The 23622-nt window shown below is 43.1% G+C and overlaps 3 protein-coding genes and 1 non-coding gene across 8 annotated transcripts; 3 read left to right on the plus strand and 1 right to left on the minus strand.

The window, feature by feature from the left end:
- Positions 1-824: 824 nt before the first annotated feature.
- trnae-cuc (transfer RNA glutamic acid (anticodon CUC)) lies at positions 825-896 on the minus strand. The gene has a single exon. It is a non-coding gene; the product is annotated as a tRNA-Glu (tRNA).
- Positions 897-1134: 238 nt separating this feature from the next.
- On the plus strand, positions 1135-15487 carry ncoa7b (nuclear receptor coactivator 7b). 4 transcript variants are annotated; one of them, XM_076756136.1, is made up of 17 exons: positions 1135-1197; positions 2118-2298; positions 6761-6918; positions 8578-8648; positions 8781-8888; positions 8978-9079; positions 9233-9358; positions 9438-9622; positions 10044-10288; positions 10452-11045; positions 11142-11313; positions 11407-11554; positions 11817-11942; positions 12050-12202; positions 12679-12774; positions 12854-12927; positions 13806-15487. In XM_076756136.1, the coding sequence occupies exons 2-17, from the start codon at positions 2261-2263 to the stop codon at positions 13939-13941; spliced, it is 2532 nt and encodes an 843-aa protein (XP_076612251.1). In that variant the 5' UTR covers positions 1135-1197; positions 2118-2260; the 3' UTR covers positions 13942-15487. The 4 variants fall into 4 exon arrangements, with proteins under 4 accessions (XP_076612251.1, XP_076612254.1, XP_076612252.1 ...); XM_076756139.1 differs by having other exon boundaries at positions 10044-10198; XM_076756137.1 differs by having other exon boundaries at positions 10077-10288.
- A 684-nt stretch (positions 15488-16171) lies between these two features.
- LOC143335899 (adenosine 5'-monophosphoramidase HINT3-like) lies at positions 16172-19218 on the plus strand. Its single transcript, XM_076755571.1, has 5 exons — positions 16172-16350; positions 16638-16755; positions 17131-17200; positions 18209-18335; positions 18532-19218. The coding sequence occupies exons 1-5, from the start codon at positions 16243-16245 to the stop codon at positions 18607-18609; spliced, it is 501 nt and encodes a 166-aa protein (XP_076611686.1). The 5' UTR covers positions 16172-16242; the 3' UTR covers positions 18610-19218.
- Positions 19219-19792: 574 nt separating this feature from the next.
- On the plus strand, positions 19793-21925 carry LOC143335900 (adenosine 5'-monophosphoramidase HINT3-like). Of its 2 annotated transcripts, XM_076755573.1 has the most exons (5): positions 19793-20091; positions 20168-20285; positions 20927-20996; positions 21077-21203; positions 21379-21925. In XM_076755573.1, exons 1-5 carry the CDS (start codon positions 20005-20007, stop codon positions 21424-21426), a joined length of 450 nt encoding a protein of 149 aa, XP_076611688.1. In that variant the 5' UTR covers positions 19793-20004; the 3' UTR covers positions 21427-21925. The 2 variants fall into 2 exon arrangements, with proteins under 2 accessions (XP_076611688.1, XP_076611687.1); XM_076755572.1 differs by lacking the exon at positions 21379-21925 and having other exon boundaries at positions 21077-21355.
- The last annotated feature ends 1697 nt before the right edge of the window (positions 21926-23622 follow it).

Consider the following 23622-nt stretch of genomic DNA (forward strand, 5'->3'; position numbering starts at 1 on the left):
CCAGCCAGGAACTGGTTAACTCCTGCCTTGTCCAATCAGAGGGCCTGCAGCCGGGGTCTCTGTCTTTCCCCACCTTAGAGGGCTCTCTAAGACCCAGGTTCCACAAACACACATTATCAGCGTCTCATTGCCCTCACTGTGAAAGAGGTTTGATTCAACTAGGCGTTAAATGGAAGGAGGGGCAGAAAACCGTCATTACAGTTATATCTGAACATTTGAGTGAATTTTGTAAATATTTAGTGAATATTGGACTTCATGTGTCATGTGCAAACTGCAGAAATTGCTCAACAACAAATGTTAAAGACTCTCAACAGTCTCTCCCTCACCGCTAACCTCTCAGTATGAAATGTTGAGGTGAAAGGGGCATCTTCACTCCTCAAACACACTAACTTATAAAAGCTAATTAAACAGCTCATCTAAGTTACAGGGTTCTTATGGCATACACTATTTTAATGTACAATACTTTTCATGTATGCACTGTTCTGTATACATAAGGCAGGAGGCCTTCTTCCATAGCTTGCAGACCCCTGTTTCGGGCTCTCTTTTCCATTTGTTGTGAACTGTCGCCACCTAGCGGTGTATGTGATTAATAGCATGGGAGGTGATCATGACAAGCGGGTGTGTCTGCGGACTCACAGGAGCTCCAGGAGACGCCTACTAGGTGATAACCCTCGAAACGTTTACGTGTAGGAACCAAAGCTACTTGGTTATATTTAGGTAAAGATACTGAGGGCTTTGTCGTGTGGTTTACGAGACTGCAGAATGATAGTGTTTCGAGGTGGCTTAAAAGGGTAAAAAAATTTTCGACAATCCGAAAAATATTGTTCCCTGACCGGGAATCGAACCCGGGCCGCGGCGGTGAGAGCGCCGAATCCTAACCACTAGACCACCAGGGACAACGATATTCGTCTTATGATCAGATGTAGTTTTAATCATGTCGGAACGCACTGTTGTACATTTACGTTATCTATATTGTGCGTTGTCACATAAACCAACTCAACTCTTCAACCTACCTAAGCTCACTTTAGCTACGTGGAGATTTATGCCTCCGTTTATACCTCCATAACACAATTTAGTAGCTAGTAACATTAATCTCGTTTGTGTTTTTACAGTGCATGTGACACCAGAGGGCGTCGTGAAGGGAGGCTTCATTTTGATTTTAACATTAACCGCTAGCTGTTTGGGGATGCACGCAAGGTATGTGGGCAATTTCGCTACCTGTTTTTATGTCAAATTTAGCTTTTCAATGCGTCGTTGAACGTCAGAGTTTGGGTTCAGGGTTCGGCCGCATTACCTGGATAGGAATACTTTATTTTTGGAGAACGGACTAGAGGCTCGGCCGAATAAAATATCCTTACCGTCTCCACCAGGTTGCTATTGTCCTGTAAACAAAGTGGCTAGCTAGCACAGTTAGCAGCAGCTGTCAGGTCAGCTGGAAGACTGAACCTTGTTCGCCGTGCATGTGTTTGCTCAGACCTGTCGGTATTAGCATTAGCATAATTGGATATATTTTTGTTAGTGCTGCACCTTAAGAAGAGGTTGGTCAGTGGTTCACAGAGAAAGCCTCAAGCAAGCTCCAACACACAGAAAAATGTAGCTAGGTGTGGTAACGTTGCTCAGATTTAGCCTTTCCTCTCTGATTAGCCATGTACCTGTTATATAATACCTTCAGGCTACACGTGGATGAACTTCAGTTGCCTGATTTCCGCTCTTTTGTGTGTGTGATAGACATGTAATCGCTTGTTTCGTTTTCGTTCATTCCTGTGATTTCACAGCTAGCTGTTTGTGTAGCCCCGGTGGTCTGAATGTTTACATCTACTGGATTCCCGAACTGATGCTGCTCAAAACAGACGCGATGAAGCATAATGGACATAATACAACGCATGTTTACTGTAGCAGCATTAAGTAGAAGCAGATGCGAAGACATTTTCCATCCTGTTGGTCAGCCATTGTCAGCTGAGTGGCCTGACATGCTTATTATAGGATGCTTTCATCGCCCTCCACTCAGCCTGATGAGGCTCCACCATCAGTTATTGGGCTTTTGCATTCATGTGAGTGTCGCTGAGTGAGGAGGCACCCGGCGAGCCTGCTAATCCCCTCACTTATTTCCTCTGCAGGACAAGAAAGAAGTGTGAGAGCACAGCGTGAGAGGTGATCTTCCAGAGTTGTGTCTGCTGGCTGGGACACACTGTGGGGGTGTGTAAGGGTGGGCGTTTGTATGGATGAGTTCGACTGCGTGCAGATTTAGGACCCTGGCCTGATGGAGAAGAGAGACAGGAAGCCGGGATATTTTGCAAGGTAAGAGACTGTTTGCATTTGTGTGTTTCACTTTTGATTCAGGTATTTCTCATGCAGCAAAACTAATGTGAAGTGACAGCTTTTCTCTCTGATTAATCTGCGTTTTTAGTACTTGCAATAACTTAACTAAACTCGGTTTGCATCCATGGTTATTTCCTTAAAATCACAGATGGAGAAGCAGTGTGACAAACTGTTAACGGAAGTGTAAATATATGTGCAGAATTCGTATCAGACAAGATGTTGAGCAATTTGGAGCGATTGCGGTCATCACAGTGACTTATCAGCTGCTCAGAAATCCTGTCATAGTAATTGTTTTGAGTGAGTCATGACACCAAGCTTATGTCTGCATTAATGTCACAGTACAGTTAGAGAGTTGGGTTTCCTCCAAATGCTAGCCGAAATGACTCTATTAATCAAATTTCCTATTAATATCATGAAGTTCAATGAATGATGAGCACTGATAAGTCAGGCTTTCTCACCCAGATGTTAATCTAGATCTATATCTATGTGTATCTGTATGTGTTGGAAGGAAGTCTTTTGGCTCTGGTAATATTTGAATATCTGAAGGGGAAAGTCCAAAATACATTTTTTTTACCAACAAGTTCTGCATTGCTGCTTAGAGGAGTTACCGGGACTTTTCCATTGTGCTGCGTAGTTGTTTACACATTGACATTCTGCCGTTAAGGTGCATTTGCTAATTCTTTATTCCCATCCTTTTTTTTAACCATGGATCAGCACTGTTAAGTCACCTGTCCGTGAGCTGCACCCAGCTGATACGTATTATCCGAGCCATGCGTCAGACTTCTTTCAGGAAACGACCCAGTGGGATCCTGCCGACTTTAAAATTGGATAGTGGCAGCACTGGGAAACATGATAGCAGGAAATGTGTGGAAAGGGGCTCGTCACGGCTACGGTGCATAGAGCGACAGCCGTCGGCTGGTCACGGACGGAGAGCAGCCCTTTCTTTCTGACATCTGCAGATGAGATGTGTCTTAGAGAGTGAATAATGTAAGCACGTAAACATGATGAAGGGGAGTACCACTCTGTCATGTGGCTTGAATGTGTCTAAAAAGCCTCAATATAGTCGTTGTTCTGCTTCATTTATCACACCCTCGACTGGCCTTTTCTACGTAAACGGGGTATCGTAGCATCAAAAACATTTACATAACTTGTCTGAATTGTAAACATTTGCTTCTTTGAACATTGAGGCCCAGGGGCAGAGCGAAAGGCAGCACTCGCCTGGTGAGTGTGCTCGATATCACAGTTGTTGAGTGTGTACTTCATGTCGTGAGGTAATGCAGTGTAGCCTAATGGGCTTTATTCTTTCGTATAATGTCTCAGGTTACTTCCAGGCTTTGCTGACAGCCTGGTACAAACCAGCAGTTTGTCTTGTGTTTTCCTGATTTGATTGGCTTATGTTGGAAATGTCACGTTGCATGGAGAGAAATTATTTTGCAGTGGCGTCGCATTTCAGTCGCTCTCTGATTACTGGGATGCGGGCTTTGAGCTGAATTAGACGTGGTGTTTTCCTACAAATGGAGTGTGCAGACTCGTCGGGGGTGAGCAGCAAAACAGCAGAGATCAATACTGGATCAGACTCCTGCAGACCTCTACCGCTGTAAAGACCGATAGCCATGTTGTGCCCTGAGTGAACATGTGAGGATGGAAGAACAGCCTCGTCTTCCAACACAGCTGCTGTAACATGCAGCTCTTCTGCTTGCTGCACCACGCGCTGCCTCACTTGCTGACAAATTTGGCAAAGGCCAACACATCGAAGTATTAACTACCCTAATGTGACGGGTGATAATATGTTTCTAGAACTAGCAAATGAAATTGACACTATATGAAGGTGTGTCAAGTGCTTTTAGGCTAAATATCTGGAAGGTTCAGCTGCTGTGCTGCTCCTTCAGTTTACTGAAAACAACCTTTTGAAGCAGCAAAAAGTACTCTGAACAAATATGTGACAAGGTTATGGAGATTCAAAGGCCATGAACATACAGTGAATGCAATAAGATCATGAATAAAAAATGGAGAGATTATAAATTTGCCAGGGACGGGCTGTGCACAAACCACCAAGAGGCTCATGGCAGAGCCAGAGCGCTATGGCTGATACAGCGAGACACTGCAGCAATGCTGCAATTGTTGCCTGTGTTTGCCAGAAGATATTTAGGAGCCTGTCGATCAGAGTAGGAGGAAGTTCTTTCATCTGATGAGAAGAGAATTCCGATTGTGGCCATGTTTTTGGTGGAAGGTGCACATCAGTGGAAATCCACACTTTAAATCATGCTTTGGGGATGCCTTTGTGCCACAAGAAAGGGGGTGAAGTGAGCGCTGCAATGAAGAAATGTCCTGAAGGAAAAGCTGCTGGTGTCTGCAAGAGAGCTGCTATTTCACAGATTCAGAAACAAAGTCAAAGTAAAACAGACATATCCTAAAAACAACAATATTAATGTTGTGTGGAGTGCAGCAGTTTATTTTTTTACTGGAAGCCCAATTAGTTGTTGCCTTGGAAACATAGTCAAATGAGGCCGTGTTGGCAGCTCGACTTCATGCAGAAAACAGTGAAGTTCCAACATTAACATTGCATTTAAAAATAAAATTCCACCAGTACCATAAATATACAAAACATGCAAACAGTTTAAATGTGATTGATGGGTAAAACAAATGAACACAAACAATCACAGTTCATCTAAACATCCATATTGCAAAATACCAAAGGGCGCCTATTTTCCTCATTTATTTTCTCGGTTCAAAGTCAGACTCATGCTCTGCAAGATGGCCCAGAGTGAACCAGACGGTGCTGTTGAGAATGTGACTGCAGATTCCTGAGATCACTACCATGTGTGCGCCACATCAGTTAAAAGTGGGAGAGCGACCTGAGGCTGTAGCAGAGGCCTGAGCTCCATCTGTCTGCAGCCTTATCGACCCACTCTTTCCTTTCCATTAAGGCACTCGAACACTTAAAACGCTTGTCTTTCGTTTTTTCTTTTAGCTCTTCCTTTGCCTGCGGCTGTGCAGAGCGGCACCGCCCCGTCACTCCAAACTTCTGATAAATCAATTTGGTCGTATCGTTTCTTAACCTACTCATATCCACACTCAGTGTTTCAGTGGGGCACAAAGAGCTGGCATTATCCTTAAGTGCACCACTAACCTGTGGTTCCACTGCACTGCAGTGTTCCCCCTTAATGAACCCCAGCAGGGTCTGGAGATGTTACATCATCGCCGTGCCTATCAATGATTAAACAGGGGGAGAGGACTGTCTGAGAGGAAAACACAGCTGACGCAGCAAAGCAAAGAGAGAAAAAAGCTTGATGCAATAACTTTGAGCACAACAGCAGCACCTGGACAGAAGGTTAGCTTGAAGCAGTGCTGATAGCAGAAGTCAGAACTATCAAATTTAAATCTGACAAGGACTTTGAGGAATAAGTTGATCAGACGAGTTTGAAAGTTTCTACCACTCCACTTGATGTGCAGGGTGTCACTCCATCAAACCAAGATTTAATAAGAGCCCCAGCCTCGACTGAGCCGCTGTCCAAAAATGCAAAAAATGGCCGTCCTGTTTTTGATGAACGACAGCGGGAAGTGCCAACTTCCATCAGAAGTAACATCTCCCACTAAAGTGCATCAACTCTCTCGAGCAAGCGTTAAAACCAGTGTGCCAGATCGAAAAAGATTTTCGTCATTTTGCTGTTTCCATCAACCTTTTCCAACACGATGGCTCAGTGGTTTATCACTTTTAACGCGACCAAAACTGAAGATGTGTGTGTACATTTTAGAAGGAAGTCCTACACTCCCATTCAGTCACTCATCAAGGGTCAGACCATTGAACAGGGCAATGGTACAAATATCTGGTTACCTTACATGATGATAAGCTAAAGTTCAGTGACAACAGTCACAGCCCAGCATCAACTGCACTTCCTCTGGAAGCTCCCTTTGTTTATGGTGTGTTTAGTAAACTCTTGACTCTCCTCCACAGATCCATGGTCGAGTCTGTCATCACCTTCTCTGTTATTACTTGGTTTGGTAATCCCTCAGTAGATTACAAGAACAGGTTGCAACATATATTCAAAGTGGCCAGTAAGATGACTGGTGTTGAGCTGTCTGATCTGTCTCACATTTTACATGAGAGAGCTCTTTCAGAGTCATTTTACAGAGTGCTGTTCATCCTCTGTACGCAGAGTTTGAGCTTCTCACCTCCGGCAGAGATTTAGACTACCAGAGGAGTTTGTCTGAACATGTTTTATCCCCCCGAGTCTGTGTGTGTTCTCTGCTTCACCTGGCAGCAAAGCAAATCTACCCTTCGACTATATGCCGTACACATGTTCGTACATACTGTATGTTGATCCCAGCCTGAAAAAGTTATAATGTAAGTGATCAAATGGCCACTTTTGCACCTGAGCTTTCTTGATTCTACTCGACGAGGAGATGTGAATAAGTGTGTCTCCACTGGCGTCCTCTTCAGGCTGAAGAGGCGGAGGCAGCTCAAGCAGAGCCAGTCGGAGAAGAGCGTGAATGAGCAGAGCCCAGCAATCATCTCCTGTCCAGACATCCCAAATGACAGCGACCCCAACAAGAAGCCAGACCTGCAGAGAGTAACGGCAAAGCCACCTGCAGGCTCAGGTAAGACCTGCGTGAAATACTCACAGACGTTGCCCTCACATACACATGAATAGCATAAATCTAAAGAATAGCACAAATAGGAAAAAAACATCCTCGAAAGTTCATTTACAAACGATTGCATTCTGTTTTTATTCACACGGTGTCCCAGCTTAGGAGACGGTCTCTTGTGTGTTTTCAGCCTTTGTCTGAAGTTGTCCGTCTGCACAGGAGCAGTTATGTAAAACGATGGCTCTGATCAGGGAGCGCAGGGCTGCGTGTGAGCGAAAATGATTTCACTCTGGTTTGTTTACGTCCCAGCTCTCTTGGAATCAGGGTTATACTGTCCGCGTCGATTTCTTTCCCCCGCTCTGTTATTTAAAATGATTACCATCTGGCTGATCTGCGGCACAAGGGTCCTCAGTGCTGGGAACGATCTCAGCAGTTTTAAACAGGAAGTTGCATAACCTTTATCCTGTACTGTTTTACAGTTGATGATGACTTGAAGTCACTGTTTTCACAGTGTGTGAGTACTAAGAGCTGCTGCTGGTGTTCAGTCACAAAGAATGCTTTGATGCCTTCCCACAGCTTAAAAATGACATAAAATCTGAGCATCTTTGCCATTATTTTGACCTTTTTTTTTTTTTTTTTTTTTTTCAAACATAGGAGAAAATGGCCTGTTTCGGGGCCTGTGTTGCTAATCTGATATCAGCTAGATTGTATCATCGGGTTATTGAACTCAGTGTGCACATTCCTTCAGCATCAGTGCAAGCTAATTGTCAATGAACCGAATCTAACCTAGAAAAACTATTACTCCAACATGGACTGATGCGCAGTTTCAATCAATGCAAGTCGGCTTTCTGCGCTGTCTTCAGCGTCAGCTACATGATGAGTGTCACGCATCATGCTATCATATCAGGTGAGGCTACTCAGGTGAGCACAAATCATCACCAGCTCTTTCATATTGAAGGCGATAACAGACCCCTGTCATGTGTGCGATGAGTCATCCAGCTGTGCAAACTCTGCAGTGTGTGTTTTAATAAGACCACAACATTGTTACCTGCAACCCATCAGATCAGATATGTTCTGCAGTTTTAACAACTAACATAAAACTCTTAAGGTTACATACATACACTGTCTATTCATATACATACATGTCCAAGCTCCTTGTCTGATTTTATGTGCATATGAATGAGAAGTGATGGCGGTCTGGTCTTTGATGCTCGGTACAGTAAAGAGCTGCTGGAGTCTGGCTGTCTAATGCTTAGTCATGCCCTCGGTTTCCACGGAGGAGGCAGCAGTGTAATTACGCAGTCAGGGAGTGGTACGCTAATAGCTTCTGTGTTCTTGGCAAGAAGAAAGTGCTGACTGTGGACCTTGTCTACTACAAGGGTCAGATTGTTTGCTTGTGTTGTATGATATCTGCTTCAGCATGTGTGTGTTTTAAGGCTGGGTAATGACAGGGGACAAACAAGCTGATACGATCTGACAAGGTCGTTATAAGGTCATCTCTGTTTGGGTGTTTCTTTGTAGCGCCCTCACTGGACTTTGCTTTCATTCTTTATGTTTATTTTAGAAACTTCGAGTCACTGAATTATTAGAAATATGTATAGAAAATACGAGCAGTGTGAAAGAATAATTATGTTTTTTTTAAGCTTGCCTCATTTTCTGTTTCCCTCATAGATGATGGCTGTAAAAGTAAAAACCAGGCAAAGAGGGAGAAGAGGAGGCCGCCGGGGACAGTGGAGTTCATTGTGAGTGAAGCTATAGTGATAACACACTTCAAGGTGTAAGATAGGGCCGGAATTTATAAGCAGAAGGGTTTGTTTTCTATAGTATTTTGACCTGTGAGCCCTTAGAAACACATGATTTGATCTCTTCTACAGGTGGGACCTAATGACTCTCTCAACAGCATCGCACTCAAGTTCAACATCACCCCAAACAAACTGGTCCAGCTGAACAAGCTCTTCTCTCGCAGTGTCTACCCCGGCCAGGTGAGGCAGTAACACAATAACCACCGCTTCACCCCCCTCATTAGTCCTCTGACTGGCTCACCATTGGCGGTCCATCATTGTTATTACAGAAGCTGTTTGTCCCTGACGTGAGCCAGTCAGGAAGTGACCAGAAGTCTCAGAGTTCCTCCGATCCCTCCGTCACAAATGGCTTATCAGAGAACGCATCACATGTAAGTAGAAAAGGATTCAGTATGTTGCAGACGGTCGACATTTCTTAAAAATCAAACCATAGATAACGTATAAATTCAACACATGATTGTTATCCAAGACTAAATACAAGCAAAACATTCAGGTCTGAGATGTGTGCTTCTAACTTCCTGCAGGACGGTGTTTCAAACTGCATGTCAGGAAAGTCCCTCCGGCGTGAGCTCTCCCCAAACTCAGAGGACGACAGCCCAGCGGCGGTTAAATTCATCAAGATGAGCTGCAAATATTTCACTGATGGCATGGTAAGAAGCCGGGAGAATGTGATCAGTCAGGCCCTAATCAGGCACTAGTGTCATCTGTCTCTTTGTGTCATAACTGCAGGGAGTGGTGGGAGGCGTGCTGATTGTGACGCCCAACAACATCATGTTCGACCCCCACAAGTCAGACCCCCTGGTGATCGAGCACGGCTGCGAGGAGTACGGCCTGATCTGCCCCATGGAGGAGGTGGTCTCCGTGGCGCTGTACGACGACGTGTCGCGCATGAAGCTCAAAGATGCTCTGCCGTCGTAAGAGCTCCACGCCGTCTCGCTGTCCTCATTTCCCTCTTTTGTAACTGCTCTTCTTCCAGTTCTCAGCTCTGATTCCTCCTTTCTTGTTCCTCCTTCCAGTTTCTCTTCTTGTGAAGAGTAAAGCTGTTTGTGCGAAGCCCTTTTGTTTTCCAGGACTTTCACATCTGCCTCTTTACTTAAAAACCTTTCAGATTCTAGTTGTTCTAGTAATTTTTCATATTGCTTTTTTGATTTGTTCCTCATTAATCCTTACATTTGTTTGAGTCATTTGCTCTTTTGCATCACATTTATTTTCTTTCATTTTTTATCATTCTGCTCACTCATAATTTCTGTTGGACCTTTTTTTTTTGTTTTTTCCCCTTTCCATTTTTATCCTTCGTTTGCGGCGCGGTTTGTGTGATGCCCCGTGACCCCACAGAGACCTACCCCAGGATTTGTGTCCTGTGTACAGGCCCGGCGAGTGGGAGCAACTGCCGTCAGAGAGGGATCTAAACCCCTTCAGCCGCTATGAAGCTCTCAATTCAAAGCGACCAATCATCTTGGACGACATCGAATCAACCCTCTCAGAAACTGGTAACGTCATGTCATCCACTGTCGATATGCGTTGTGAAACTGACCGTGTTGAGTCCAAGCTCCAACGTGATCCTCTTCCTAATGAATCAGGTCATCATCATCATGGAAACAAAAATACCACAAATTCACTGGTTCCAGCTTCTTAGATGTGCATATTTGTGGGTGTTCATAGACTTCTTCGATAGTAAACTCTGGATCTGCAAATTAACTGCTGAATAATGAAAATGTCTTGATGTTATTTTCTCCATACCAGGTAGCACAGAGGGAGAGCAGACGGAGAAGTCTCCGTCAGATGAAGGATTCACAGAATTGGAGCCAACTGTCAACGGGAGCACCGAAGAGGCGGAGGGGACGTCCTCCAAAACGCCCAGCATCGTCAGCAGGGACCACCAGGAAGTAGGACCAAACTGCCCAGGCCGGGGAGACTTCCAGGATAAGTCAACAGTCTGTCAAACTAAAGGGAAGCTGGATGATGAAGAGGACGAGGGCGTAGCCCAGAACAGCTCCATTGAGGATGGAGAGACAATACAAACCTCTTCAGAGACTGAAAAACAGGGTGGGAAACCCACAAACCAAGAGGTAACTGAAACCAAAGATCTAAAACCGAAAGGGACCAGTGAGCTGCTAAATGGTGCGCATGATAAAACAATCGGCGCACCAGTGGACCAAAACAGGACGTTGAGTCTGAAGGACGCTTCGGAGGTTTGTGACCACTCAAGCCCGAAGAGACAGAGCCCAGACAGACCAGCAGGTGGAGCTGAACTCAGTGAAGAGGAGAGACAGAGGAAGAGCTACGAGGCAGAGGTGAAGTCCTGGCTGCTGGAGAGGATGCAGGCGCCAATAGAAGGTAAGAATCATAAACTTAATATTAAATCTTGGAGTAGATTTGTCACAGTTAATGCGACCGGATACCAACTTTCTTTCTCTGTTTGAATCTCTACAGACATGCTTTTGTCATCAGAGGAGAAGAGTAAAAACCCGCCTATGTTCCTGTGCTTCAAAGTGGGAAAGCCAATGAGGAAGTCCTTTGCCTCTGGGATGACCTCAAGTCCCGCCCACTCATTTGGGGGGCGGGGCAAACAGCCGGAGTACTGGTTTGCTGTGCCACAAGAAAGGTGAGACTAGCTGTTACATTAATAAATAATACCATGCAGTACACTATCATAGTGGCCTTAATGTGTGTGTGTGGGTGGGTCTGTGTCTTCCAGGGTGGACCATCTGTACGCGTTCTTTGTCCAGTGGTCTCCGGATGTGTACGGGAAGGAGGCTCGGGAGCAGGGCTTTGTTGTGGTGGAGAAAGACGAGCTGGACATGATAGACAACTTCTTCAGTGACCCTGCATCTTGCAGCTGGGAGGTGAGCTCAGTGCAGCTGCAGGTAGCCCACTCGCTCCCCTCCGTTTACATCACAGAATAAACAGTGTCACTGTGTGTTTACTGGTGTTTCTATTACAGTCATTACAGTCAGCTTTAATGCCATGTTTTTGCAGCGTAGCTTGAGGCCTCGGACGTTTTGAAATGAGCTCCGTTTATGACCGAAGTGCTGTTTTGCCGAGGCAGAGAAGGTTTCATGTCACTGATTTCTCTTTGACTTTCTCTTATGCTTCCTCTGCTCCAAGATCATCACGATTGATGAGGCTAAGCGCAGGCAGAGTTTCGGCAGTTGTGACGGAGATTTGTCTATGGATGCACTGCCCATGCTCAGTGATACCAGTGATCTGCTGCAGGACACACACATCGAGAAGGTATATGCCGCTGGCTGCTAACCACGTGAAGTTACACATGTGCTAACAAGAGAACGATGAAATTTTAAGAGGCCTCGTCATGATCTGATGATGTGTTTGCCCTCCAGCTCGCCTGTCGCTTGCCAGCCCGTGTGCAGGGTTACCCCTGGAGGCTGGCCTACAGCACTGTGAAACATGGGACCAGTCTGAAGACTCTGTACAGGAGCCTGGCAGACGTGGACAGTCCTGTGCTGCTGGTCATCAAAGACATGGACAACCAGGTCGGTACTGTTTGTGATGTCATAGTAGTATTTATGGGCTCAATGCACATCGACATATTCCTGATTTGATTTTAATTCTGCAAAAATATGAATGAATGCATTTTTAGGACACAATAGGTTCTGTGTGTGCACTGCTTCTGCTACATAATCAGTGGGAAATTATATTGGTGAACTTTGTTGTGTTTAATCGTCATTTAGATACATTATGTAATAGTTGGCTCCTGCACAGCTATCGCTCACCAAGCCCGCCTGGACTGGATTAGGGGATTTAAACGGACTGACATTTGCCTGCTGTGTTATCATCACCATATATTAAAAGATGTCTGACTTTGGCGACTCCTTGTGGTGTTATCAAAAAATACACAGTAGTAAAAATGTGTGCTATTAATCACTCACATGGTGGCTTTAACTGTTAGTTTGTGATCATTGTTTCTAAGCGAATGCTCCTTTCATCCTTAAATTGCATCTGATCACAGATATTCGGGGCGTTCTCGACACATCCCTTCAGAGTGAGTGAACACTGCTATGGCACAGGAGAGACATTCCTCTACAGCTTCTGTCCTGAGATCAAGGTTTGTGCCATGTTTAAGAGCATGTAGCTTTATTCCTCAAATGACGATATCGGACTAATTGTTTGCCCTCTGTGTTCAGGTGTACCGCTGGACGGGGGACAATTCTTACTTTGTGAAGGGCAATACAGACTCTCTGCAGATGGGAGGAGGAGGGTAAGCAGATCTATCAGCTAATCAAAGTACAACCCAGATTTCACAAAATTGGTACTCAGGATAAAACGAAAATGAAAACAGAAATCATTCTTGACTTATATTCAATTGAATACAGTCCAAAGACAAGATAAGTAGTGTTAAAACTTTTGGTAAATATACACCCATACTGTATTTGATGCCTGCTGCACGCTCCAGAAAGCTGGTGTGTTTACCCCTGTGTGACATCACCTGTTCTTTTAACAACAACTCAGGAAGTGTTTGAGAAGTGAGGACACTAATTGTTGAAGTTTAAAAGTGACATTCTTTCTCATTCTTGCTTGATATACGACTTCAGTTCAACACTCTGAGGTTTGGTCTTCATAATGCACCACACATTTTCAGTGGGAGACAGACCTGGACTGCAGGCAGGCCAGTCTAGTACCTGCAAGATGGGTGGCAGCATACGTTGCTCCAAAACCTGTATCACCCTTCAGCATTAACAGTGCCTTCACAGATGTGGAAGCTATCCATGCCATGGGCTCTAACACACCCCTGTACCACCACAGATGCTGGTAACAATTTGGACGGTCCTTTTCCTCTTTAGCCTGGAGGACACGATGACCATGATTTCCAAAAACAATCTGAAATGTGGACTCGTCAGACCACAGCACACGTTCCCACTTTACATGAGTCCACTGAAACATGTTGCTGCATCAAATTGAGAAAAAGGCACATATTTCTAAAAATTGAAGCTGCATGTTTTTGTACTATATAGTTTGAGAAGGATTTGTAAATCATTGCATTCTGTTTTTATTAATGTTTCACATCATGTCTCGCCTTTTTTGGAAGTTGGTTTGTAATGGGCGCATGTTTTCTATCCCTTTGCCCCTCCTCTGCAGCGGTCAGCTGGGTCTGTGGCTGGACGCCGAGCTGTACCGAGGCACCACCACCAAATGTGCCACCTTCAACAACCAGCCACTCTCCGCTCAGCAGGACTTCAACATCCACAGTCTGGAGGTGTGGACCTTTGAGTAGCCTCACCTGCTTCATCTACGTCTACATTCGCTCTCCGCTCCGAACCTTCAAACACCCCCAAGTCTTTTCCGCACCACTTGGGGGCAGCTAGCTGCCCCACAACGACACTAAATGTTCTGTGAGAGGAGACGGAAAGCAGCCTGTGCTGTAAACAGAACGGGAAGTCCTCTGTAGCGTGTTTTATGGTGGGTTTGACCTGCAGGTAGGTTGACCTGTTTTATCCCCGATTGATCCTACCGTTAAAGCTGTCAGTTCATTGGCTGCCTTAGACATCCGACAATGCCTCCAGCTTTCCCGGCCTTACCACCGTAAGCTTATGAGGAGGGAGAAGAGGAAGGCTGCTGATGTTTCTGTTGAGGTTTAAAGTGAGTTTCAAAGAAGTGTCCTGTAATGCTGTAGGTTAATCTGGAAATAATGGTTGATGTAATTTGTATGTTTGGTAATGTACAGGATTATGAACTGAAGACATTTGGAGAGATCTTTTTTTGTTTTGTTTTGTTTTGTTTTGTTTTGTTTTTAACGACGCAATGAAATTGCCAGGGAGATTTTTTTGGATCCTCCACTATTAAATTTACTTTCACAGCGGGAAATATCTCTAATTGTTTACAATGGAAGTGTTGCACTTCCCCTGAAGGCCATCGTATTCCCTTTTTTTTTGAGTTTTGGATGAACTGAGTGAGAATGTTTCATTACATTTCCTCTTACCTACATATGATGACTTCATTCCCCCGTACAGACCAAAACATTTACATTTTATATTTTATTTTTACATTGTTTTTTTTATCGATAATGTTCAGTTGTTATTTTTAACGGTTGTACTTTTATAGAAACATTGTGTTAAATATTTGTTTGTCATTGGAACCAACGAGCACTAGAAATGACATGTGTCAGTATTGAATCCATATCGCGCGCAGACTTATTTTGAAATCTTTCGTTTTCATTCGTGGTCGTTGGTGTTCAGCGAGTCACAGCCAGTAGAAGTTTATCATGATGTCACTTTGCACTACAGGATTAATCGACAGTCAACGCCGTGTCGTGGCCCTACGTAATTAAGCACTTCTTCAGTGTGAACATGTCAGTGAATGTCGTCAGATCACCACTACAGGAGGGAAGCTTCCTGTCCGACCACAGGTCAGCTTCTGCCTTACTTAAAAATGGCTGGAAAAAGGGATTTTATGTTTTTGCACTCTGGTATGCCACTAATTAAAAATTCAAATCTACTAACATGGAAAAGAAAAATGTTCACTGATCTCCTGTGTATCTGACACGGGCTTGTAGTGCATGAATATGCAATACCGCAAACGTCTGACACCACTGTTATGATACCTGCCATACTATCTACTAATGCCAGTTATCGCTTCATGTGAAAATGAGCTTTGTTGTGTTTAGCTGTTCAGTGTTGTAACTGTGAATGCTCCCTGAGTAATTATTTCTTGTGAATCCAAAACTGCTGTGGTCTGTAATATCACTAAGGATCTATTTATTGTGTTGTTATTGCAACCACATTTAAACCTAAATAAATGTTAAATATATACATATATGAAAACGGGTCATGTTGTTTATGTCCATGTGTTAATTTAGATTTTTTTTGCCATTCAGAGGGATTTAATGTCCAGAACAGATGTTTCTTGAATATTACCAGCAGCCACACAGGATCTTCTTGATATTATGGGTATGGTGACATAAGATTTACTCTAATCAAGTTACATTAGGAAACTGGATGTAATAGCGGGAAGTTGTTGTCCTGTCCTGAAGATCTCATTAGATTAAAATGGACTCACTTTCAGAAGTAATTAGAATTAATTCATTTGAAAGGAACAAAAAGGTGATTAGCTACAGTGCAGATGAGCAAAGAGGTCTCACTCTACCTCCGTTTTCAGGCACCACACATTTAACACAAATCTGGCTGTAAGCACGAAATGCATATGTTTCTCTTCTAGATTATATGTCATTCTATTATTCAGTTATTTATTACAGTTTGCAAGGCATACAAGAACATGCTCACCGGCCAGTATGTGACAATCTTCATTTATTAAAAATCGACTAAATGGTTTATTCTTCCCCTTTTTAATGTCCCTGTTAATGTTGTTACATCTCTTTGAAAAGCCAGTAAATGATGGCCATTTGACAGCCTTCATGCCTCCGCCTCGTTGTTTGGTGTGGGGATGCAGAGCACGTAGAAAAAACAATGAGTGATCCATCCTCGCAAACACAGACGATCTTCGGTAACCCGTGAGACATGTTTACAACACCGACGGCGAGCTCAGGAAATAACCAACCGCCCGGTAAAACATCGGAAACATGGCGAGAAAGAAGACTTACGAAGACTCACGTAAAGAAATAGACGAAACTTGTATTTTCTGTTTGATAGCCGACGATCGAGACGAAGAAACGGAAGTGATTAAAAAGGTAAGCCATGACTGGATGACAGACACAGCAGAGGAAACCTTTGTATCGGCGGGTTTAACAGGTGGGAACAGGGGAAGTTTGCCTTGATCCTACTGATGCAGCGAGGCTTAGTGTTGGATAAACTTCAGAAGTCTCGTTTGACTTCTAACTGAATGAGACAAACGCCATTGAACAGTCTGACGCACGCTCCTCATCACAGTCCTTACCTTTACTGTAGTTTCAACAAATGCTGCATTCAGGGCCCATCGGTTAACGTGCGTGTTTTTTCTCTATTCTTCCTCCCACAGAACGAGGAGCTGGTGTGTTTCAGAGACATCTCCCCTGCTGCTCCTCATCATTACCTGGTTGTACCCAAACAGCACATACACAGCTGCTTTTCGCTGCACTGGGGACACATCGGCCTCGGTAAGTTGCACAGGAGAAGTACTAAATACTGTTAATACTGCAAATACCTCTGAAACACCACTTCTACCCATAGTGCTACTGCTGCTGCTCCTACTATTGCTTCTACTAACACTCGTACTACTGTAACTGCTTGCAGTAGGATACTACTACAAGTGGCACCAGTGCTGCTGAAACTACCACTGTAACAGTACCACTACTACTTCTGCATTTACTAATACTTTGACAGAACTCCTGCTTGCCTTGCCACTGTTACCTACAGCACTTCTTCCTCAACTGCTTCAGTTTAATAAGGTGATATTTAAGCTACCTCAGCTGCCTACAAGTTTAATTGAGTCCGTGTTTTACAGAAAAGTAATCAAGGCATTTATCCGACAGTTAAACGGATGGCTGAGATGGGAAAAGCTGTACTAAAAGACCAGGGGATCACTGATATGACGGACGTGAGGTAGATGAAGACATGTTGTGTGTGTGTGCTTTTTTTACTTCACCTTTAATTTAGAGCTGCAACGATTAATCAATTAGCTGTCAATTGTGAAAATAATTGCCAACATTTTCTGACATTTTTAAGACCAAACCACTAATCAATTAATAAAAAAAAAATATATCAACAGATCACTCAACAGTGAAAATAATCTATTTCTGCAGATCTGCTTTGATTAACACAAAGTTTAAAGTAATAGTTTGGTAAATAAGTTTATTCACTTGCTGCTGGAGAGTTAGATGAGACACAAATCTCACGTCAGTAATGTTAAATATGGAGCCACAGCCAGCAGCTGGTTAGCTTAGTTTAGCACAAAGAATAGAAACCCGAGGAAATAGCTCTCCTGGATCAGTCCAAAGGTGCATTGTATTTCGTTTGTCATATTCATAAAAGCTGCAGAACCAGTCATTTGTCATTTTATGTGAGTTATGTGACTGTTTCTTAGCCAGGCAGGCAGTAACTTCCTGGAATCACCACAGTTTTCCTGGCAGCTGCTCAGAGCCATATAATATTACAACAACTAACCCTCCATAAAACTAGGCCAGGCTAGCTGTTTCCCCCTGTTTCCAGTCTTTATGCTAAGCTAAGCTAACCAGCTGCTAGATGTAGCTTCACATTTCCCTTACAGATAAGAGAGTGGTATCAAGTCAAGTCAGTTTGTAATTTATGTTGCCCAGTATTTTTTTTCCAGGATGGCAAAGGCATTATCTGCCCATCTCTGCCTCTGATTGGTTTACCTGATATTCTGACACTAACCCTGACCAATCCCACTCCTCATGCCTAAACCCAAGCAACAAAGCCAACAAAGGCAACAATTACTATCAAATCAGAGGCAGAAATGAAATGTGAAATGATGCACCTTTAAGCTCAAAACTAAGCTTAAGTGTTTCATTCCTCCTCTGGAAGTCCTAAACCTGTACTCCGACTTGCCTGTCAGTGTCCTGATCAGAGCATTGATTTGTTTTCTCAAAGGCTGGGGTTCCACCAACCTCCCTACACTTCAGTCGATCACCTCCACCTCCATGTGCTCGCCCCCACCAGCCAAATCTCAGTGCACAAGGAGTATAAGTTCATTCCCCGGACCGACCGTTTTGTAACTGTAAGTGCTGACGACTAGAAATTCCCTTTTCCAATTTTCTTACACTTTATTTCATAGGTTTATTTTATGAATTCTCTCATACAAAGAATATTGTGGTCATTACAAATGACGAAACATCTGATGTTAATACAGAAAGTGATGTACTGACTTATGTCCTATCTATACTTCAGTAAAATCAGTGCTTTTCTCTTTGCAGGACGAATGTCTGCTGAAGCGTCTAAAGGATAACGCTCCAAAAGTCAGTCATTTAGGCAGCTGTATGTTGGTCCAGTGAGCCAGCAGCTCGCACACTGAACTTCTGGATTATTGCAGAGGTGCATCAGACATCTCAGAGGACTCTTTGAGGCAAAGTAAAACACACGGAGAGGATGCTTTAAAAGCACACTGACTGTGCAAGAGTGATGTTTACCAGTTTGAGACACTACAGCGTCGACATTAGAAACTGACACCTGGAAAGATGAGAAGAGTCATTAAATGAGACAATAAGGCACATAAATTCATTGATTTTTAAAAGGAAGGACTGCACAGAGGTGACTACACACATTAACTGAGCTGTTATGTAGTAAGATGTACTGTATGTGTTGTATATGCATATGTAAACAGTGTGGATGTCTGTATGCACTTATAAACAATTCTGTGTTCTGTGTTCAGGCTCTTGATTGCATGAAGGTATCTACATTGATAAAAAGTGTGAAATTAATTGTATTTTATGGTCAGTGATATAAGAAAACAATTGACGGCATTGAACACCATGTTTGTTGAGACATCGCTTAAAATTATTTTTGTGCAGCATTTTGTGTGTTTGTGTGTGTACTGGCAGCTTTTCCTTTTGGGAGTGAAGGGAGTTTTCTTTCTCAACACGACTGTAATAATAGTTGCATCATTAAATGTGAGTTTAAAGGAACAGTCCGATATTTTTTGGAAATACTTTTTCACTTTCCTCCCAAGATTCAGATGCAAAAATTGAGAAGACTCTCATATGAAAGAGTGGTATCATCTTCTAATGTAGTGTTGATGTTCGGCAGGAAAACAAATGAGCGTATTTCCCAAAAATGACAAATTATTCCTTTGATCAATCATTTTAGATGTTTGTATGTGCATATATTTAATTGACAGCAAACATCAACCGCAGAGTACAGTTGGCTGTTGTGGTAGACACACGGGCTCACAAATGCCATGCTTGACAGGTCGTATTGAGGATTTAAGCAACTTGAAATTGGAATTTACGCGATTCCCCTGAATGCAGCGGTGGACCGACTTCACGTGCTACTCGGAGTTTCCCAAGTTAGGAAATCGCTACAAGATGTGATTAATTTTAACTTTTCTAACTAATTTAGATCACTTTACATTGACAGCAAGTCAAATGTACAGCTTAATGTCAAAGCCAGCAGAAAGTTTATATACTTCACCTTAATTTATAAAACTTTCTTACCATTACCCAAACATTTACCGTACATGACATCAAAGCCTGCAAATTGTTTCCACTTGAGGGGGCGTTCACGTCAGTTTTCTCAGTCGGGAGCTCATTTTTCCCATTATTCCTGCATGTCTTCCACGCAGTCTCCGCCTGGTTTCCCGGCTCCTCCTCACCACAAACACGCCCTGAGATGATTCACAGTCAACCCGACCAGCTCGGAGGTTTCGCCGGTCCCGACTTTGACAACGCGTAATGGGGACTCAGGACGTTTCTGGGAGCGAACAGTGTCCTTTCTGCCAAATAGTGAACAACCAGACGGACACGGAAGTCCTGCTCAGCGTGAGTACCGGCTGTTCAGTCACGTTAAAGAAGCTGGACGTGTCCTGACTCTTCCTCTGTCTGTCCGTGTGTTCAGGACGATGAGCTGGTCTGTTTCCGGGACATACAGCCCGGCGCCTCTCATCATTACCTCGTTGTTACCAGGAGGCACATCGAAAACTGCAAAAGTCTCCAGAGGGACGACATCCCGACAGGTGAGGGGGACAGGCCGCGAGCACAGGTAGACGAGTCAGCAGGCTGTGATTGATAACACGCTGTTTGGCAGGACAGGTGTCGACCAATATCCACTTATAACTCTGGAACAACTCAATGTCCAGTGGTGGAAGTGACTCTGTACATTTACTCAAGTACTGTACTTAAGTACAAATATTAAGATATTTCAGTTGAGTGTTTCCATTTTATGCTACAGTATACTTCTACTCCACTGCACTTTGCAGATTCAGATACATACCTGAATACATAATATCAATCAATTAATGCATTATGGTGTATTATTATGGGTTAAGATACCCGGCGTGTGTTTCATACCTGAAATCCATCTCATCTTTACCTTCTGCAGCATTAGTGATGCTTGCACATTAGTCATTTAATATAATCCAGTTGTACATGGTACTTGAAGTATACTCCAATGCTAACACTTTCAAATGTAGTTTTACTAAAGTAAGGTTTTGAATGCAGGACTTTTACTTAGTTAAGAGATCTGAGTACTTCTTCCACCCCTGTCAATATTATTGACTGTATCTGTGAAAACCAAAGGTATAAAGGTACAAAAACACTGCTGTGTACTCCAGTTTTTAGACCGTGTGATGGGACCATAATGATTGTTTGCTTACAGTGGAGCGGATGGTAGAAATGGGAAGGAGCGTACTGGAGAGGAATAAAGTCAGCGACCTAGCTGACATCAGGTAGGTCACTTTTCTGAGAGCTCTGTGTGATACTTCCTTTGCAAAGTTTTGCTCATGTGTTTTTCATTGAATCTGAGCAGGATGGGCTTTCACCTGCCTCCATTCTCATCTGTTCCACACCTCCACCTCCACGCTCTGGCTCCAGCCAGTAAGATGAATTTCAAGTCGCAGCTTCACTACGGGCCTCAGTCTCACTGGTTCATCACAGTGAGTGGTGATCTCCTTACCTACGGAGGCTGCAGTGTGCCAGCAAAATAACTGTTTATTTGATTTTAGCAGTATATACTGATTGATTAATTATTTGTTATTCAAAGCACTTTTAATCACCATCACACTGAACTGCCATACTGCTGTCTAACGTCCTCGTTCTGCTCTGTTGCAGGTAGACAAAGTTCTCTCTCAGTTGAAGACTCGTGGCAAAGTCAAATGAAGTCTGAAGGTGCAACAGTGTGAACGCTTCAAGCTATTTATTGGCTCACTGAATGTAATTTAAACCAGTTTTCTACCTCAGTTGATATTTTTGAAAAGTGGGCAGAGTTACAGATCTTAGCATATGTGTTTTTTGACCATAGTAAATCAGTATTTATCAGGAAGGGCAATTCTACTTTGCATGTTAATGTTAACTTGTTTGTATGAGGGGATTGATCGAAACAGTTGCTTCTTTCATTCGTGTATCTGATGCACTGGGGTGCAACCATAATTTTAACATTATTATAACATTAATAAAACATCTTGAGATGCTCTGGATAAGACATTTGCACTTTCAAGAGGATGCTCATTTGCAGCATGTGGCGGGGGGGTGATGACTTTCTTTTAAATAAGACAATTATATAAATATTATGTAAAAATGTCTCTTACAATTATTGGATGTATTGTATTTGGTATATAAAGTACATTCATGTTCCCCACAGGATGAATTGTAACAACTTTGGTGATCCATTAAATTTTCATCTCACACCATCAAGAGGTCGACCATTAATGAATTTGTCCAATACTTTGGTTTGTGGCAAACGTTAGCATGCTAACCCACTAATCAGAGATGGTGAACGTTACAAGTGTTAGCCTTCTAACATTAGCATTGAGTGCACCACTGTCCAACTAGCTTCTTGTAGACTCAGCTTTGTTACTTTTTGTCTTACCTAATTTTTTCCTGTGAATGAATTCAGAGCCGAGCATTCACTTTTGAGGTGTAAAACCCTTTCAAATCCAAATCTTGAAATAGCTGCACAAAGCAAACAGCCTTCTAAATTGACCCAATCAGCTGTCCAAGCAACAACAGCACGATGTTCTATTATTATTTTGATTTGGACTGAGCTGTCTGATCCATTGTCCTCATTACAGTCCCTCAACAAGAGAACCAACATCTATGTAACAAGGCAGCTGCAAACTTCTTCCACTGTGAAAAAGGTCAAACTTCTCAGTTTTAGGGATTTTCCATTCCATGAATATACTCCTGTTAATACAAATGAATTCAAATGATTCAGTGCACGTTTTTGCTCTGAAGAACATTTGAAACTTGTTTAAATAAAATGCTGTTTAAACAGTGACTCAAGATGCCTTCCGGTCACACTTTTCATAACCATGTCAGTTCTTCCTGGGAGCCACTTGATGTCACTAGTGTAACTCGCAGCTCTGACAGCAGTCAGTGTTCGTGGTTTCGTAGTGAAGTTAATTTATGTGAATGTCTCATGGAAGTTCCAGCTTTAGGTAGGTCACTCAAACAGCTGAGGCAAATATTCAACATGACGTTTAATTGGTTTTTAAATGTATCTGTTATGTCAAGTCATGAAGCTGCTCCTATAGTCTAACCTATTCAAGCCATATGAAATGGAAAGTGGATTGAGAGGTGCACGTCACTGTAAGAACTTTATTTATGAAGTCATACAGAAATCTCTGATGTTTGCATATTTAATACTCAAGTTCTAACAAAACATGTCTTTACAAAAGCTGTTAAAGGAAAACTGTGATGCACAGAGTATCATTTTACTCCTATGGACGGTAATGGTGACCACTGTCTGAATGAATCTTATAGGGCCTATGTTTCATATGAGGATCAATGGAAGAGGAGACAGGCTGAGAGACATCTCTGGCAGCCAGTTGTCAGACTTGAATGCCTACAGGACAAAGTCAACCCCCGCTGACCCAGCTGCTGAAATTAATTTACACATCAGCCAGCGAATGGAGGAGGACCCCTTCCCTGGAGGATCCCGAAGGTGGTCCCGAGATGCAGTTGATGATGGCGAAGAGGAGAAAAGCACCAAGAGACTCAGAGGAGAGATGGAGGAGTTTGGGTACAGTGACCCTGACAGCTACGACAGCTCCTCAGACAGTGATTTTGATGATGTAGGTGAAGATGCTGACATGGAAGAGGAAGAAGATGACAGCAGCAGCAGCAAGTGTGTCAGGTGGTGGTTGGCTGACAGTGAGACTGACAGGGACTTTGAGGCTACTTCATCATCAAAAAGATAACAATTTCACGTGTAATCTGTCCTCAGTCAAACTAGAACATCGTAAACATATAAAAAAATGTATGAAAATGCAAATTGCTTGAGGACTCCAGTACAACTTTGGTAAAATCTTCAAATATCATCACTAAAAGCTATGCATTACTACTACTGCACTACTC

Source organism: Chaetodon auriga, chromosome 18 (assembly GCF_051107435.1).
Source record: "Chaetodon auriga isolate fChaAug3 chromosome 18, fChaAug3.hap1, whole genome shotgun sequence".
NCBI classification, from domain to species: Eukaryota; Metazoa; Chordata; class Actinopteri; order Chaetodontiformes; family Chaetodontidae; genus Chaetodon; species Chaetodon auriga.